Source organism: Oncorhynchus clarkii, chromosome 22 (assembly GCF_045791955.1).
Source record: "Oncorhynchus clarkii lewisi isolate Uvic-CL-2024 chromosome 22, UVic_Ocla_1.0, whole genome shotgun sequence".
Taxonomy (NCBI): Eukaryota; Metazoa; Chordata; class Actinopteri; order Salmoniformes; family Salmonidae; genus Oncorhynchus; species Oncorhynchus clarkii.
Window position 1 is genome coordinate 51,565,957 of NC_092168.1, and position 15,900 is coordinate 51,581,856.

Below are 15,900 nucleotides of genomic sequence, written 5' to 3' on the forward strand. Positions count from 1 at the left end.
AAGGTATTGGAGTGGTCATCACAAAGCCCTGACCTCAATCCTATAGAAAATTTGTGGGCACAACTGAAAAAGTGTGCGAGCAAGGAGGCCTACAAACCTGACTCAGTTACACCTGCTCTGTCAGGAGGAATGGGCCAAAATTCACCCAACCTATTGTGGGAAGCTTGTTTAAGGCTACCCGAAATGTTTGACCCACGTTAAACAATTTGAAGGCAATGCTACCAAATACTAATTGAGTGTGTAAACTTTTGACCCACTGGGAATGTGATGAAAGATATAAAACCTGAAATAAATAATTATCTCTACAATTATTCTGACATTTCACATTCTTAAAATAAAGTGGTGATCCTAACTGAACTAAGACATAATTTTTACTAGGATTAAATGTCAGGAATTGTGAAACATTTAGAAAAATTGAAATGTATTTGGCTAAGGTGTATGTTGGTACAGCAGTGTGTAGTTGGTACAGCAGTAGGTAGTGTGTAGTTGGTACAGTAGTATGTAGTATGTAGTTGGTATGTACTATGTAGTTGGTACAGTAGTGTGTAGTTGGTACAGTAGTGTGTAGTTGGTACAGTAGTGTGTAGTTGGTACAGTAGTGTGTAGTTGGTACAGTAGTATGTAGTTGGTATGTACTATGTAGTTGGTACAGTAGTGGGTAGTATGTAGTTGGTACAGTAGTGTGTAGTTGGTACAGTAGTGTGTAATTGGTGAGGAAGTATGTACTATGTAGTTGGTACAGTAGTGTGTAGTTGGTACAGTAGTGTGTAGTTGGTACAGCAGTAGGTAGTATGTAGTTGGTACAGCAGTGTGTAGTTGGTACAGTAGTGTGTAGTTGGTACAGCAGTAGGTAGTGTGTAGTTGGTAAAGTAGTATGTAGTATGTAGTTGGTATGTACTATGTAGTTGGTACAGTAGTGGGTAGTGTGTAGTTGGTACAGTAGTGTGTAGTTGGTAAAGTAGTATGTAGCAGGTATGTACTATGTAGTTGGTACAGTAGTTTGTACAGTAGTGTGTAGTTGGTACAGTAGTGTGTAGTTGGTAAAGTAGTATGTAGCAGGTATGTACTATGTAGTTGGTACAGTAGTGGGTTGTTGGTACAGTAGTGTGTAGTTGGGACAGTAGTGTGTAATTGGTGAGGAAGTATGTACTATGTAGTTGGTACAGTAGTGTGTAGGTGGTACAGTAGTGTGTAGTTGGTACAGCAGTAGGTAGTGTGTAGTTGGTACAATAGTATGTAGTTGGTATGTACTATGTAGTTGGTACAGTAGTGTGTAATTGGTGAGGAAGTATGTACTATGTAGTTGGTACAGTAGTGTGTAGTTGGTACAGTAGTGTGTAGTTGGTACAGTAGTGTGTAGTTGACACAGTAGTGTGTAGTTGACACAGTAGTAGGCAGTGTGGAATTGGCACAGTAGTGTGTAGTTGGCACAGCAGTGTGTAATTGGTACAGCAGTGTGTAGTTAGTACAGCAGTGTGTAGTTGGTACAGCAGGGTGTAGTTGGTACAGTAGTGTGTAGTTGGTACAGTGGTGTGTAGTTGGTACAGTGGTGTGTAGTTGGTACAGCAGGGTGTAGTTGGTACAGTAGGGTGTAGTTGGTACAGTAGTGTGTAGTTGGTACAGTAGTGTGTAGTTGGTACAGTAGTGTGTAGTTGGTACAGCAGGGTGTAATTGGTACAGCAGGGTGTAATTGGTACAGTAGTGTGTAGTTGGTACAGCAGGGTGTAGTTGGTACAGCAGGGTGTAATTGGTACAGTAGTGTGTAGTTGGTACAGTAGTGTGTAGTTGGTACAGTGGTGTGTAGTTGGTACAGTAGTGTGTAGTTGGTACAGCAGGGTGTAGTTGGTACAGCAGGGTGTAGTTGGTACAGCAGGGTGTAGTTGGTACAGTGGTGTGTAGTTGGTACAGTAGTGTGTAGTTGGTACAGTGGTGTGTAGTTGGTACAGTAGTGTGTAGTTGGTACAGCAGTGTGTAGTTGGTACAGCAGGGTGTAGTTGGTACAGCAGGGTGTAATTGGTACAGTAGTGTGTAGTTGGTACAGCAGTGTGTAGTTGGTACAGCAGTGTGTAGTTGGTACAGCAGGGTGTAGTTGGTACAGTGGTGTGTAGTTGGTACAGCAGTGTGTAGTTGGTACAGCAGGGTGTAGTTGGTACAGCAGGGTGTAGTTGGTACAGCAGGGTGTAGTTGGTACAGTGGTATGTAGTTGGTACAGTAGTGTGTAGTTGGTACAGTGGTGTGTAGTTGGTACAGTAGTGTGTAGTTGGTACAGCAGTGTGTAGTTGGTACAGCAGGGTGTAGTTGGTACAGCAGGGTGTAGTTGGTACAGCAGGGTGTAGTTGGTACAGCAGGGTGTAGTTGGTACAGCAGGGTGTAGTTGGTACAGCAGTGTGTAGTTGGTACAGTGGTGTGTAGTTGGTACAGTGGTGTGTAGTTGGTACAGTGGTGTGTAGTTGGTACAGCAGGGTGTAGTTGGTACAGTAGTGTGTAGTTGGTACAGTAGTGTGTAGTACTCACAGAGTCTGAGCTGCCTCTGAAGGAGTCCAGGCTGTTCTGAGTACAGGATGATTTCCTCAGCACCTCATCAGTTGCATGTCCGTCCGTGATACTGTCTACGTCTCCAGAACCTGTACTCCCCTGCACCTCCTCAAACTCCTCCTGGTCACAGTATGACTCTGTGTCTGGTAGGACGCTGAATGACACCTCCTCTCTGACCTCCCTGGCCCCTGGGACAGGCACAGTGGGCACTAGCTCTGCTCTCCTGTCTGGCACAGCCTCTGGGAATCTGGAGGGTTCCGCCTCTATTCTAGTTGGCATAACATCTACCCTGGCACAGGGTCTGTCGGGTACTACGCCCACTCTTCTGGGCACACTGTTGATCTCTGGAGCCACCTCTATTCTCCTGGTGGGTTGGTGACAGAGAGCCTTCCCACCTCCGTTGGTGAGGCCAGGGAGAGGAGGAGCTGGGTGGTGTGTAGGGACAATAGAGGTGAGGGGGTAGTAAACAGGGGGACAACACGGGGCCTGAGAGAGAGCCAGGGCATGTGCTACCAGACTCTCAGCGAAGGCAGGAGGAGAAGGAGGGAGGGAGGAGAAGACCTCCTGGTCCAGAGGAACCTCCACGGGGAAAGGGAAGTCAGGCAGGAGGATACCGCTACCGGGACACTCCTCCTCAGCATGGAAGCCCTCGTCCTCCTCCTCCTCGGCCCGGGCCAGGGGAGTGGTGCTCTCTGAGGGGTCGTGGAGATTCTCCTCGATGGACAGACTCTGTTCCAGACCCCCAAAGTCCAGGAGCTCCAGGAACTCTGTGGCCACGCGAGACGCCTCCTTCTCCAGCCGGTAGATCTCTGCGTCCCTCCTCTGCCGGAGCTCCTCCCTGCTCCCTCCCAGGCCGTCCCCTAACATGGACACCCCGTCCTCCCTCTGGCGCTGCAGCCTCTCAATCTCCTTCTCCAGCCGAAGGATCTCCTCCATCTGACAGGACTCCTCCTCAGAGGTGTGGTGGGGCAGGGAGTAGGACAGGGACACCTCCTTATGGGGAGCAGGAGATTCCATCTCCAGGGAGTTCCTAAAGGGAGAGAAGAAGAGGAAGATGAGTAGAAGACGAAGAGTGAAGACAGAGTGCTATAGGCAGACTGGAATGACAGCCGGCACACTGCTACTAGTGTACCTGTTGTTGTCTGTGGCTTTCTCCTCATCTTCGACTTGCTGTCCGTTGCAAAGCTCCTCCTCCTTTCTCTTCGCTGCTTCCTGCTCCTTTTGTTGTCCCAGTCTCTCCTCCTCCATCCTCCTCACCTCCTCCAGCTCCAACACCCTCCGTCTCTCCTCCTTCCTCATCACCTCCTCCAGCTCAAACACCCTCCGTCTCTCATCCTCCTTCCTCCTCCTCAACTCCTCCTCTCGTCTCTTCTCTTCCTCCAGCCTCTCCCCCTCTACTTGCCGTCTCTCCTCCTCCTTCCTCCTCAACTCCTCTTCCTCCAGCCTCCTCCTCTCCCCCTCTACTTGCCGTCTCTCCTCCTCTATCCTCTTCTTCTCCTCAGAGAGCTGTCGATAGAGGCCTCGGGCCAGCCGACCACGCTGGTGTTTCTGTAGAATGACAGCTGCGGTGCGGAGACGAAGGAACACACGTCTCCAGAAGTGAGCTCTGTAGTTCTTCTGGATAGTGACGGTGCTGGCCAGCACCCTCTTATAGTGCTTCCTACAGGAGGGGACAGCACAATGCAGAGACACGGACAGAAGACATACTGTCATTCACTGTCTCCTACAGCTCTTCCTACAGGAGGGGACAGCACAATGCAGAGACAAGGACAGAAGACATACTGTCATTCACTGTCTCCTACAGCTCTTCCTACAAGAGAGAGGACAACACACGCTGTCCACCTTTCAAACACTATCTCCTGGACCACCCACCAGGCCCTGCATCTCTGCCCAGAACCTCAACCCTGACCCAGGCCGCCACAGCCCCACGGAGACCTCTCTCCCAACCATGTGGGGCTGGGTGACCTTGCCCACTACGTAAAAGGGGAGAGGGGACTTCGTCACGTTCCATGGAGGGCTAATTTACACCCCTGGCCAGGGGAGCTGACGTGGTGGGGGGTGGGAGGGGGTCTGTCTAGATGCCTGAACAAGCTCTCTGATGTATGCTGTCTCTCTCACAGGGCAGAATGTCTCTCTGATTTATTCTGCATCTCTGTCTCACACAGGGCAGAATGTCTCTCTGATTTATGCTGTCTCGGTCTCTCACAGGGCAGAATGTCTCTCTGATTTATGCTGTGTCTCTGACAGGGCAGAATGTCTCTCTGATTTATGCTGTGTCTCTGACAGGGCAGAATGTCTCTCTGGTTTATGCTGTGTCTCTGACAGGGCAGAATGTCTCTCTGATTTATGCTGTGTCTCTGACAGGGCAGAATGACTCTGATTTATGTTGTGTCTCTGACAGGGCAGAATGTCTCTCTGATTTATGCTGTGTCTCTGACAGGGCAGAATGACTCTCTGATGTATGCTGTGTCTCTGTCTCTGACAGGGCAGAATGTCTCTCTGATTTATGCTGTGTCTCTGACAGGGCAGAATGTCTCTCTGATTTATGCTGTGCCTCTGACAGGGCAGAATGTCTCTTTGATTTATGCTGTGTCTCTGTCTCTGACAGGGCAGAATGTCTCTCTGATTTATGCTGTGTCTCTGTCTCTGACAAGGCAGAATGTCTCTCTTATTTATGCTGTGTCTCTGTCTCTGACAGGGCAGAATGTCTCTCTGATTTATGCTGTGCCCCTGACAGGGCAGAATGTCTCTCTGATTTATGCTGTGTCTCTGTCTCTGACAGGGCAGAATGTCTCTCTGATTTATGCTGTGTCTCTGTCTCTGACAGGGCAGAATGTCTCTCTGATTTATGCTGTGCCCCTGACAGGGCAGAATGTCTCTCTGATTTATGCTGTGTCTCTGTCTCTGACAGGGCAGAATGTCTCTCTGATTTATGCTGTGTCTCTGTCTCTGACAGGGCAGAATGTCTCTCTGATTTATGCTGTGTCTCTGTCTCTGACAGGGCAGAATGTCTCTCTGATTTATGCTGTGTCTCTGTCTCTGACAGGGCAGAATGTCTCTCTGATTTATGCTGTGCCTCTGACAGGGCAGAATGTCTCTTTGATTTATGCTGTGTCTCTGTCTCTGACAGGGCAGAATGTCTCTCTGATTTATGCTGTGTCTCTGTCTCTGACAGGGCAGAATGTCTCTCTGATTTATGCTGTGTCTCTGTCTCTGACAGGGCAGAATGTCTCTCTGATTTATGCTGTGTCTCTGTCTCTGACAGGGCAGAATGTCTCTCTGATTTATGCTGTGTCTCTGACAGGGCAGAATGTCTCTCTGATTTATGCTGTGCCTCTGACAGGGCAGAATGTCTCTTTGATTTATGCTGTGTCTCTGTCTCTGACAGGGCAGAATGTCTCTCTGATTTATGCTGTGTCTCTGTCTCTGACAGGGCAGAATGTCTCTCTGATTTATGCTGTGTCTCTGACAGGGCAGAATGTCTCTCTGATTTATGCTGTGTCTCTGTCTCTGACAGGGCAGAATGTCTCTCTGATTTATGCTGTGTCTCTGTCTCTGACAGGGCAGAATGTCTCTCTGATTTATGCTGTGTCTGTCTCTGACAGGGCAGAATGTCTCTCTGATTTATGCTGTGTCTCTGTCTCTGACAGGGCAGAATGTCTCTCTGATTTATGCTGTGCCTCTGACAGGGCACAATGTCTCTCTGATTTATGCTGTGTCTCGGTCTCTGACAGGGTAGAATGTCTCATCTGTCTGGAACTCACAATACTGTGCGGTCATCTCATCAACTATTCAATCAGGCCGGTATTGATGCCATTTGTTCACAGAATAACTAGATAAACTCTACTTTACAAAATAACATGGTCGAGTACTATAGGATGGACACGTGTGCGGACTGTCTGCTGTGTTTCTAAATGGTAGTCAGCAGACAGTCAGAGGGAAGATGAACACTGAGTCTGCTAATGGTTCAGAATGGCATTATTTTTACACCTTACTAATCCAGATTGTGTATCTCGACTGGCATCTTCCATAACTTATGCTGGGACACAGTTGAAATGGTCTATTTTGGGTTGATTAAACATGTCAGATACAGATCATTCAGACGTACTGGTATGACTCACCCCTACAGAGAAAGTTAAATCCTACTAAAAAGACAGGGATGACAGCTGGGTTACCTGGGATACCATGTCACGCTAACAGTTATTTATGATAGTCACCCCCCTCACAGAATAAATCGGTATAAACAAAAACAATCATACACAAACACACAGTGACATCCTCCAGTACATAAACTAACTACCACCCCCCAGTCACTCCCCCCAGCCCCTCCAGTACATAAATGAACTACAACCCCCCAGTCACTCCCCCCAGCCCTTCCAGTACATGAACTACCACCCCCCAGTCACTCCCCCCAGCCCCTCCAGTACATAAACTACCACCCCCCAGTCACTCCCCCAGCCCCTCCAGTACATGAACTAACTACCCCCCCCCCCAGTCACTCCCCCCAGCCCCTCCAGTACATGAACTAACTACCACCCCCCAGTCACTCCCCCCAGTCACTCCCCCCAGCCCCTCCAGTACATAAACTAACTACCCCCCCAGTCACTCCCCCCAGCCCCTCCAGTACATAAACTAACTACCACCCCCCAGTCACTCCCCCCAGTCACTCCCCCCAGCCCCTCCAGTACACAAACTAACTACCACCCCCCAGTCACTCCCCCCAGCCCCTCCAGTACATAAACTAACTACCACCCCCCAGTCACTCCCCCCAGTCACTCCCCCCAGCCCCTCCAGTACACAAACTAACTACCACCCCCCAGTCACTCCCCCCAGCCCCTCCAGTACATAAACTAACTACCACCCCCCAGTCACTCCCCCCACACCCTCCAGTACATAAACTAACTACCACCCCCCAGTCACTCCCCCCAGCCCCTCCAGTACATAAATTAACTACCACCCCCCAGTCACTCCCCCAGCCCCTCCAGTACATGAACTACCACCCCCCAGTCACTCCCCCCAGCCCCTCCAGTACATGAACTACCACCCCCCAGTCACTCCCCCCAGCCCCTCCAGTACATGAACTACCACCCCCCAGTCACTCCCCCCAGCCCCTCCAGTACATGAACTACCACCCCCCAGTCACTCCCCCCAGCCCCTCCAGTACATGAACTACCACCCCCCAGTCACTCCCCCCAGCCCCTCCAGTACATAAACTACCACCCCCCAGTCACTCCCCCAGCCCCTCCAGTACATAAACTAACTACCCCCCCCAGTCACTCCCCCCAGCCCCTCCAGTACATGAACTAACTACCACCCCCCAGTCACTCCCCCCAGTCACTCCCCCCAGCCCCTCCAGTATATAAACTAACTACCACCCCCCAGTCACTCCCCCCAGCCCCTCCAGTACATAAACTAACTACCCCCCCCAGTCACTCCCCCCAGCCCCTCCAGTACATAAACTAACTACCACCCCCCAGTCACTCCCCCCAGTCACTCCCCCCAGCCCCTCCAGTACACAAACTAACTACCACCCCCCAGTCACTCCCCCCAGCCCCTCCAGTACATAAACTAACTACCACCCCCCAGTCACTCCCCCCAGACCCTCCAGTACATAAACTAACTACCACCCCCCAGTCACTCCCCCAGCCCCTCCAGTACATAAACTAACTACTACCCCCCAGTCACTCCCCCCAGCCCCTCCAGTACATAAACTACCACCCCCCAGTCACTCCCCCCAGCCCCTCCAGTACATACACTAACTACTACCGCCCAGTCACTCCCCCCAGCCCCTCCAGTACATAAACTAACTACCACCCAGTCACTCCCCCCAGCCCATCCAGTACATAAAATAACTACCACCCAGTCACTCCCCCCAGCCCCTCCAGTACATAAACTAACTACATAAACTAACTACCACCCAGTCACTCCCCCCAGCCCATCCAGTACATAAAATAACTACCACCCCCCAGCCACTCCCCCCCAGCCCCTTCAGTACATAAACTACCACCCCCCAGTCACTCCCCAAAGCCCCTTCAGTACATAAACTAACTACCCCCCCCAATCACTCCCCACAGCCCCCCCAGTCACTCCCCCCAGCCCCTCCAGTACATAAACTAACTACCACCCCCCAGCCACTCCCCCCAGCCCCTTCAGTACATAAACTACCACCCCCCAGTCACTCCCCCCAGCCCCTCCAGTACATACACTAACTACTACCCCCCAGTCACTCCCCCCAGCCCCTTCAGTACATAAACTACCACCCCCCAGTCACTCCCCACAGCCCCTTCAGTACATAAACTAACTACCCCCCCCCCAATCAATCCCCACAGCCCCCCCAGTCACTCCCCCTAGCCCCTCCAGTACATAAACTAACTACCACCCCCAGTCACTCCCCCCAGACCCTTCAGTACATAAACTACCACCCCCCAGTCACTCCCCCCAGCCCCTCCAGTACATAAACTAACTACCCCCCCCCCAGCCCCTCCAGTCACTCCCCCCAGCCCAGCAGTATCCACCTCCCCTGCACTCAACCTCCAGCTCCCCTAGTCACTCTCCCCCAGCCCCTCCAGTACATAAACTAACTACCACCCCCCAGTCACTCCCCACAGCCCCTGAAGTCACTCTCCCCAAGCCCTCTTCCCAGTCCCAAAGTCACTCTCCCCCAGCCCTCTTTCCAGTCCCCTAGTCACTCTCCCCCAGCACTCTTCCCAGTCCCCTAGTCACTCTCCCCCAGCCCCTCCAGTATATAAACTAACTACCACCCCCAGTCACTCCCCACAGCCCCTGAAGTCACTCACCCCCAGCCTTCCTAGTCATTCCCCTAAGCCCAGCAGATTCCACCTCCCCTGCAATCAACCTCCAGCTCCCCTAGTCACTCTCCCCCAGCCCTCTTCCCAGTCCCCTAGTCACACTCCCCCAGCCCTCCTAGTCACTCTCCCCCAGCCCTCTTCCCGGTCCCCTCGTCACTCTCCCCCAGCCCTCCTAGCCACTCTCCCCCAGCCCTCCTAGTCACTCTCCCCCAGCCCTCCTAGTCACTCTCCCCCAGCCCTCTTTCCAGTCCAATAGTCACTCTCCCAAAGCCCTCTTCCCTGTCCCCTAGTCACTCTCCCCCAGCCCTCCTAGTCACTCTCCCCCAGCCCTCCGAGTCACTCTCCCCCAGCCCTCCTAGTCACTCTCCCTCAGCCCTCTTCCCGGTCCCCTCATCACTCTCCCCCAGCCCTCCTAGTCACTCTCCGCCAGCCCTCCTAGTCACTCTCCGCCAGCCCTCGTAGTCACTCTCCGCCAGCCCTCCTAGTCACTCTCCCCGAGCCCTCTTCCCTGTCCCCTAGCCACTCTACCCCAGTCCTCTTCCCTGTCCCCTAGTCACTCTCCCTCAGCCCTGTTCCCTGTCCCTTCGTCACTCTCCCCCAGCCCCTCCAGTATATAAACTAACTACCACCCCCCAGTCACTCCCCACAGCCCCTCAAGTCACTCACCCCCAGCCTTCCTAGTCACTCCCCTAAGCCCAGCAGATTCCACTTCCCCTGCACTCAACCTCCAGCTCCCCTAGTCACTGTCCTCCTGCACTCAACCTCCAGCTCCCCTAGTCACTCTCCCCCAGCCCTCTTCCCAGTCCCCTCGTCACTCTCTCCCAGCCCTCCTAGCAACTCTCCCCCAGCCCTCCTAGCCACTCACCCCCAGCCCTCCTAGTCACTCTCCCCCAGCCCTCCTAGTCACTCTCCCCCAGCCCTCCTAGTCACTCTCCCCCAGCCCTCTTTCCAGTCCAATAGCCACTCTCCCCCAGCCCTCTAACCTGTCCCCTAGTCACTCTCCCCCAGCCCTCCTAGTCACTCTCCCCCAGCCCTCCTAGTCACTCTCCCCCAGCCCTCTTCCCGGTCCCCTTATCACTCTCCGCCAGCCCTCCTAGTCACTCTCCGCCAGCCCTCCTAGTCACTCTCCGCCAGCCCTCCTAGTCACTCTCCGCCAGCCCTCCTAGTCACTCTCCGCCAGCCCTCCTAGTCACTCTCCCCGAGCCCTCTTCCCTGTCCCCTAGCCACTCTACCCCAGTCCTCTTCCCTGTCCCCTAGTCACTCTCCCCCAGCCCTCCTAGTCACTCTCCCCCAGCCCTCCTAGTCACTCTCCCCCAGCCCTCTTCCCGGTCCCCTCGTCTCTCTCCCCCAGCCCTCCTAGCCACTCTCCCCCAGCCCTCCTAGCCACTCTCCCCCAGCCCTCCTAGCCACTCTCCCCCAGCCCTCCTAGCCACTCTCCCCCAGCCCTCCTAGCCACTCTCCCCCAGCCCTCCTAGTCACTCTCCCCCAGCCCTCCTAGTCACTCTCACCCAGCCCTCCTAGTCACTCTCACCCAGCCCTTCTAGTCACTCTCACCCAGCCCTCCTAGTCACTCTCCCCCAGCCCTCTTCCCGGTCCCCTCGTCTCTCTCCCCCAGCCCTCCTAGCCACTCTCCCCCAGCCCTCCTAGCCACTCTCCCCCAGCCCTCCTAGCCACTCTCCCCCAGCCCTCCTAGCCACTCTCCCCCAGCCCTCCTAGTCACTCTCCCCCAGCCCTCCTAGTCACTCTCCCCCAGCCCGCTTCCCAGTCCCTTCGTCACTCTCCCCCAGCCCTCCTAGCCACTCTCCCCCAGCCCTCCTAGCCACTCTCCCCCAGCCCTCCTAGTTTCTCTCCCCCAGCCCTCCTAGTCACTCTCCCCCAGCTCTCTTCCCAGTCCCCTAGTCACTCTCTCCCAGCCTTCCTAGTCACTCTCCCCCAGCCCTCCTAGTCACTCTCCCCCAGCCCTCCTAGTCACTCTCCCCCAGCCCTCCTAGTCACTCTCCCCCAGCCCTCCTAGTCACTCTCCCCCAGCCCTCCTAGTCACTCTTTGCCAGCCCTCCTAGTCACTCTCCGCCAGCCCTCCTAGTCACTCTCCGCCAGCCCTCCTAGTCACTCTCACACATCCCTCTTCCCTGTCCCCTAGTCACTCTCCCCCAGGCCTCCTAGTCACTCTCCCCCAGGCCTCCTAGTCACTCTCCCCCAGGCCTCCTAGTCACTCTCCCCCAGCCCTCCTAGTCACTGTCCCCCTGCCCTCCTAGTCACTGTCCCCCAGCCCTCCTAGTCACTGTCCCCCAGCCCTCCTAGTCACTCTCCGCCAGCCCTCCTAGTCACTCTTCCCCAGCACTCTTCCCACTCCCCTAGTCACTCTCCCCCAGTCCTCTTCCCAGTCCCTTAGTCACTCTCTCCCAGTCTTCCTAGTCACTCTCCCCCAGCCCTCCTAGTCACTCTCACCCAGCCCTCTTTCCAGTCCCCTAGTCACTCTCACCCAGCCCTCCTAGTCACTCTCACCCAGCCCTCCTAGTCACTCTCACCCAGCCCTCCTAGTCACTCTCACCCAGCCCTCCTAGTCACTCTCACCCAGCCCTCCTAGTCACTCTCACCCAGCCCTCCTAATCACTCTCCCCCAGCCCTCCTAGTCACTCTCCCCCAGCCCTCCTAGTCACTCTCCCCCAGCCCTCCTAGTCACTCTCCCCCAGCCCTCTTTCCAGTCCCCTAGTCACTCTCTCCCAGCCTTCCTAGTCACTCTCACCCAGCCCTCCTAGTCACTCTCACCCAGCCCTCCTAGTCACTCTCACCCAGCCCTCCTAGTCACTCTCACCCAGCCCTCCTAGTCACTCTCACCCAGCCCTCCTAGTCACTCTCACCCAGCACTCCTAGTCACTCTCCCCCCGCCCTCTTCCCGGTCCCCTCGTCACTCTCCCCCAGCCCTCTTCCCGGTCCCCTCGTCACTCTCCCCCAGCCCTCCTAGTCACTCTCCCCCAGCCCTCTTTCCAGTCCCCTAGTCACTCTCTCCCAGCCTTCCTAGTCACTCTCACCCAGCCCTCCTAGTCACTCTCGCCCAGCCCTCCTAGTCACTCTCACCCAGCCCTCCTAGTCACTCTCACCCAGCCCTCCTAGTCACTCTCACCCAGCACTCCTAGTCACTCTCCCCCAGCCCTCTTCCCGGTCCCCTCGTCACTCTCCCCCAGCCCTCCTAGCCACTCTCCCCCAGCCCTCCTAGTCACTCTCCCCCAGCCCTCCTAGACACTCTCCCCCAGCCCTCCTAGTCACTCTCCGCCAGCCCTCCTAGTCACTCTCCGCCAGCCCTCCTAGTCACTCTCCGCCAGCCCTCCTAGTCACTCTCCGCCAGCCCTCCTAGTCACTCTCCCCCAGCCCTCCTAGTCACTCTCCGCCAGCCCTCCTAGTCACTCTCTGCCAGCCCTCCTAGTCACTCTCCGCCAGCCCTCCTAGTCACTCTCCGCCAGCCCTCCTAGTCACTCTCCGCCAGCCTTCCTAGTCACTCTCCGCCAGCCCTCCTAGTCACTCTCCGCCGGCCCTCCTAGTCACTCTCCGCCAGCCCTCCTAGTCACTCTCCGCCAGCCCTCCTAGTCACTCTCCGCCAGCCCTCCTAGTCACTCTCCGCCAGCCCTCCTAGTCACTCTCCGCCAGCCCTCCTAGTCACTGTCCGCCAGCCCTCCTAGTCACTGTCCCCCAGCCCTCCTAGTCACTGTCCCCCAGCCCTCCTAGTCACTGTCCCCCAGCCCTCCTAGTCACTCTCCCCCAGCCCTCCTAGTCACTCTCCCCCAGCCCGCTTCCCAGTCCCTTCGTCACTCTCCCCCAGCCCTCCTAGCCACTCTCCCCCAGCCCTCCTAGCCACTCTCCCCCAGCCCTCCTAGTTTCTCTCCCCCAGCCCTCCTAGTCACTCTCCCCCAGCTCTCTTCCCAGTCCCCTAGTCACTCTCTCCCAGCCTTCCTAGTCACTCTCCCCCAGCCCTCCTAGTCACTCTCCCCCAGCCCTCCTAGTCACTCTCCCCCAGCCCTCCTAGTCACTCTCCCCCAGCCCTCCTAGTCACTCTCCCCCAGCCCTCCTAGTCACTCTTTGCCAGCCCTCCTAGTCACTCTCCGCCAGCCCTCCTAGTCACTCTCCGCCAGCCCTCCTAGTCACTCTCACACATCCCTCTTCCCTGTCCCCTAGTCACTCTCCCCCAGGCCTCCTAGTCACTCTCCCCCAGGCCTCCTAGTCACTCTCCCCCAGGCCTCCTAGTCACTCTCCCCCAGCCCTCCTAGTCACTGTCCCCCTGCCCTCCTAGTCACTGTCCCCCAGCCCTCCTAGTCACTGTCCCCCAGCCCTCCTAGTCACTCTCCGCCAGCCCTCCTAGTCACTCTTCCCCAGCACTCTTCCCACTCCCCTAGTCACTCTCCCCCAGTCCTCTTCCCAGTCCCTTAGTCACTCTCTCCCAGTCTTCCTAGTCACTCTCCCCCAGCCCTCCTAGTCACTCTCACCCAGCCCTCTTTCCAGTCCCCTAGTCACTCTCACCCAGCCCTCCTAGTCACTCTCACCCAGCCCTCCTAGTCACTCTCACCCAGCCCTCCTAGTCACTCTCACCCAGCCCTCCTAGTCACTCTCACCCAGCCCTCCTAGTCACTCTCACCCAGCCCTCCTAGTCACTCTCCCCCAGCCCTCCTAGTCACTCTCCCCCAGCCCTCCTAGTCACTCTCCCCCAGCCCTCCTAGTCACTCTCCCCCAGCCCTCTTTCCAGTCCCCTAGTCACTCTCTCCCAGCCTTCCTAGTCACTCTCACCCAGCCCTCCTAGTCACTCTCACCCAGCCCTCCTAGTCACTCTCACCCAGCCCTCCTAGTCACTCTCACCCAGCCCTCCTAGTCACTCTCACCCAGCCCTCCTAGTCACTCTCACCCAGCACTCCTAGTCACTCTCCCCCAGCCCTCTTCCCGGTCCCCTCGTCACTCTCCCCCAGCCCTCTTCCCGGTCCCCTCGTCACTCTCCCCCAGCCCTCCTAGTCACTCTCCCCCAGCCCTCTTTCCAGTCCCCTAGTCACTCTCTCCCAGCCTTCCTAGTCACTCTCACCCAGCCCTCCTAGCCACTCTCACCCAGCCCTCCTAGTCACTCTCACCCAGCCCTCCTAGTCACTCTCACCCAGCCCTCCTAGTCACTCTCACCCAGCACTCCTAGTCACTCTCCCCCAGCCCTCTTCCAGGTCCCCTCGTCACTCTCCCCCAGCCCTCCTAGCCACTCTCCCCCAGCCCTCCTAGTCACTCTCCCCCAGCCCTCCTAGACACTCTCCCCCAGCCCTCCTAGTCACTCTCCGCCAGCCCTCCTAGTCACTCTCCGCCAGCCCTCCTAGTCACTCTCCGCCAGCCCTCCTAGTCACTCTCCGCCAGCCCTCCTAGTCACTCTCCCCCAGCCCTCCTAGTCACTCTCCGCCAGCCCTCCTAGTCACTCTCTGCCAGCCCTCCTAGTCACTCTCCGCCAGCCCTCCTAGTCACTCTCCGCCAGCCCTCCTAGTCACTCTCCGCCAGCCTTCCTAGTCACTCTCCGCCGGCCCTCCTAGTCACTCTCCGCCGGCCCTCCTAGTCACTCTCCGCCAGCCCTCCTAGTCACTCTCCGCCAGCCCTCCTAGTCACTCTCCGCCAGCCCTCCTAGTCACTCTCCGCCAGCCCTCCTAGTCACTGTCCCCCAGCCCTCCTAGTCACTGTCCCCCAGCCCTCCTAGTCACTGTCCCCCAGCCCTCCTAGTCACTCTTCCCCAGCCCTCTTCCCACTCCCCTAGTCACTCTCACCCAGCCCTCTTTCCAGTCCCCTAGTCACTCTCACCCAGCCCTCCTAGTCACTCTCACCCAGCCCTCCTAGTCACTCTCACCCAGCCCTCCTAGTCACTCTCACCCAGCCCTCCTAGTCACTCTCCCCCAGCCCTCCTAGTCACTCTCACCCAGCCCTCCTAGTCACTCTCCCCCAGCCCTCCTAGTCACTCTCACCCAGCCCTCCTAATCACTCTCCCCCAGCCCTCCTAGTCACTCTCCCCCAGCCCTCCTAGTCACTCTCCCCCAGCCCTCTTTCCAGTCCCCTAGTCACTCTCTCCCAGCCTTCCTAGTCACTCTCACCCAGCCCTCCTAGTCACTCTCACCCAGCCCTCCTAGTCACTCTCACCCAGCCCTCCTAGTCACTCTCACCCAGCACTCCTAGTCACTCTCCCCCAGCCCTCTTCCCGGTCCCCTCGTCACTCTCCCCCAGCCCTCCTAGCCACTCTCCCTCAGCCCTCCTAGTCACTCTCCCCAATCCCTCCTAGACACTCTCCCCCAGCCCTCCTAGTCACTCTCCGCCAGCCCTCCTAGTCACTCTCCGCCAGCCCTCCTAGTCACTCTCCGCCAGCCCTCCTAGTCACTCTCCCCCAGCCCTCCTAGTCACTCTCCCCCAGCCCTCCTAGTCACTCTCCGCCAGCCCTCCTAGTCACTCTCCGCCAGCCCTCCTAGTCACTCTCCGCCAGCCCTCCTAGTCACTCTCCGCCAGCCCTCCTAGTCACTCTCCGCCAGCCCTCCTAGTCACTCTCCGCCAGCCCTCCTAG

General features: G+C 56.3%; 1 protein-coding gene across 2 annotated transcripts in view; it reads right to left on the reverse strand.

Annotated features, from left to right (window-relative positions):
• Positions 1-15,900, reverse strand: part of LOC139381006 (myosin X, like 3) — a 144,749-nt gene that overhangs the window by 62,446 nt on the left and 66,403 nt on the right. For both annotated transcript variants that reach the window (XM_071124232.1, XM_071124233.1), the window contains exons 20-21: positions 3,668-4,195; positions 2,515-3,565 (exon numbers count right to left, since the gene is read on the reverse strand). In XM_071124232.1, coding sequence (XP_070980333.1) covers positions 2,515-3,565; positions 3,668-4,195 — 1,579 coding nt within the window. The remainder of the gene's footprint in view (positions 1-2,514; positions 3,566-3,667; positions 4,196-15,900) is intronic.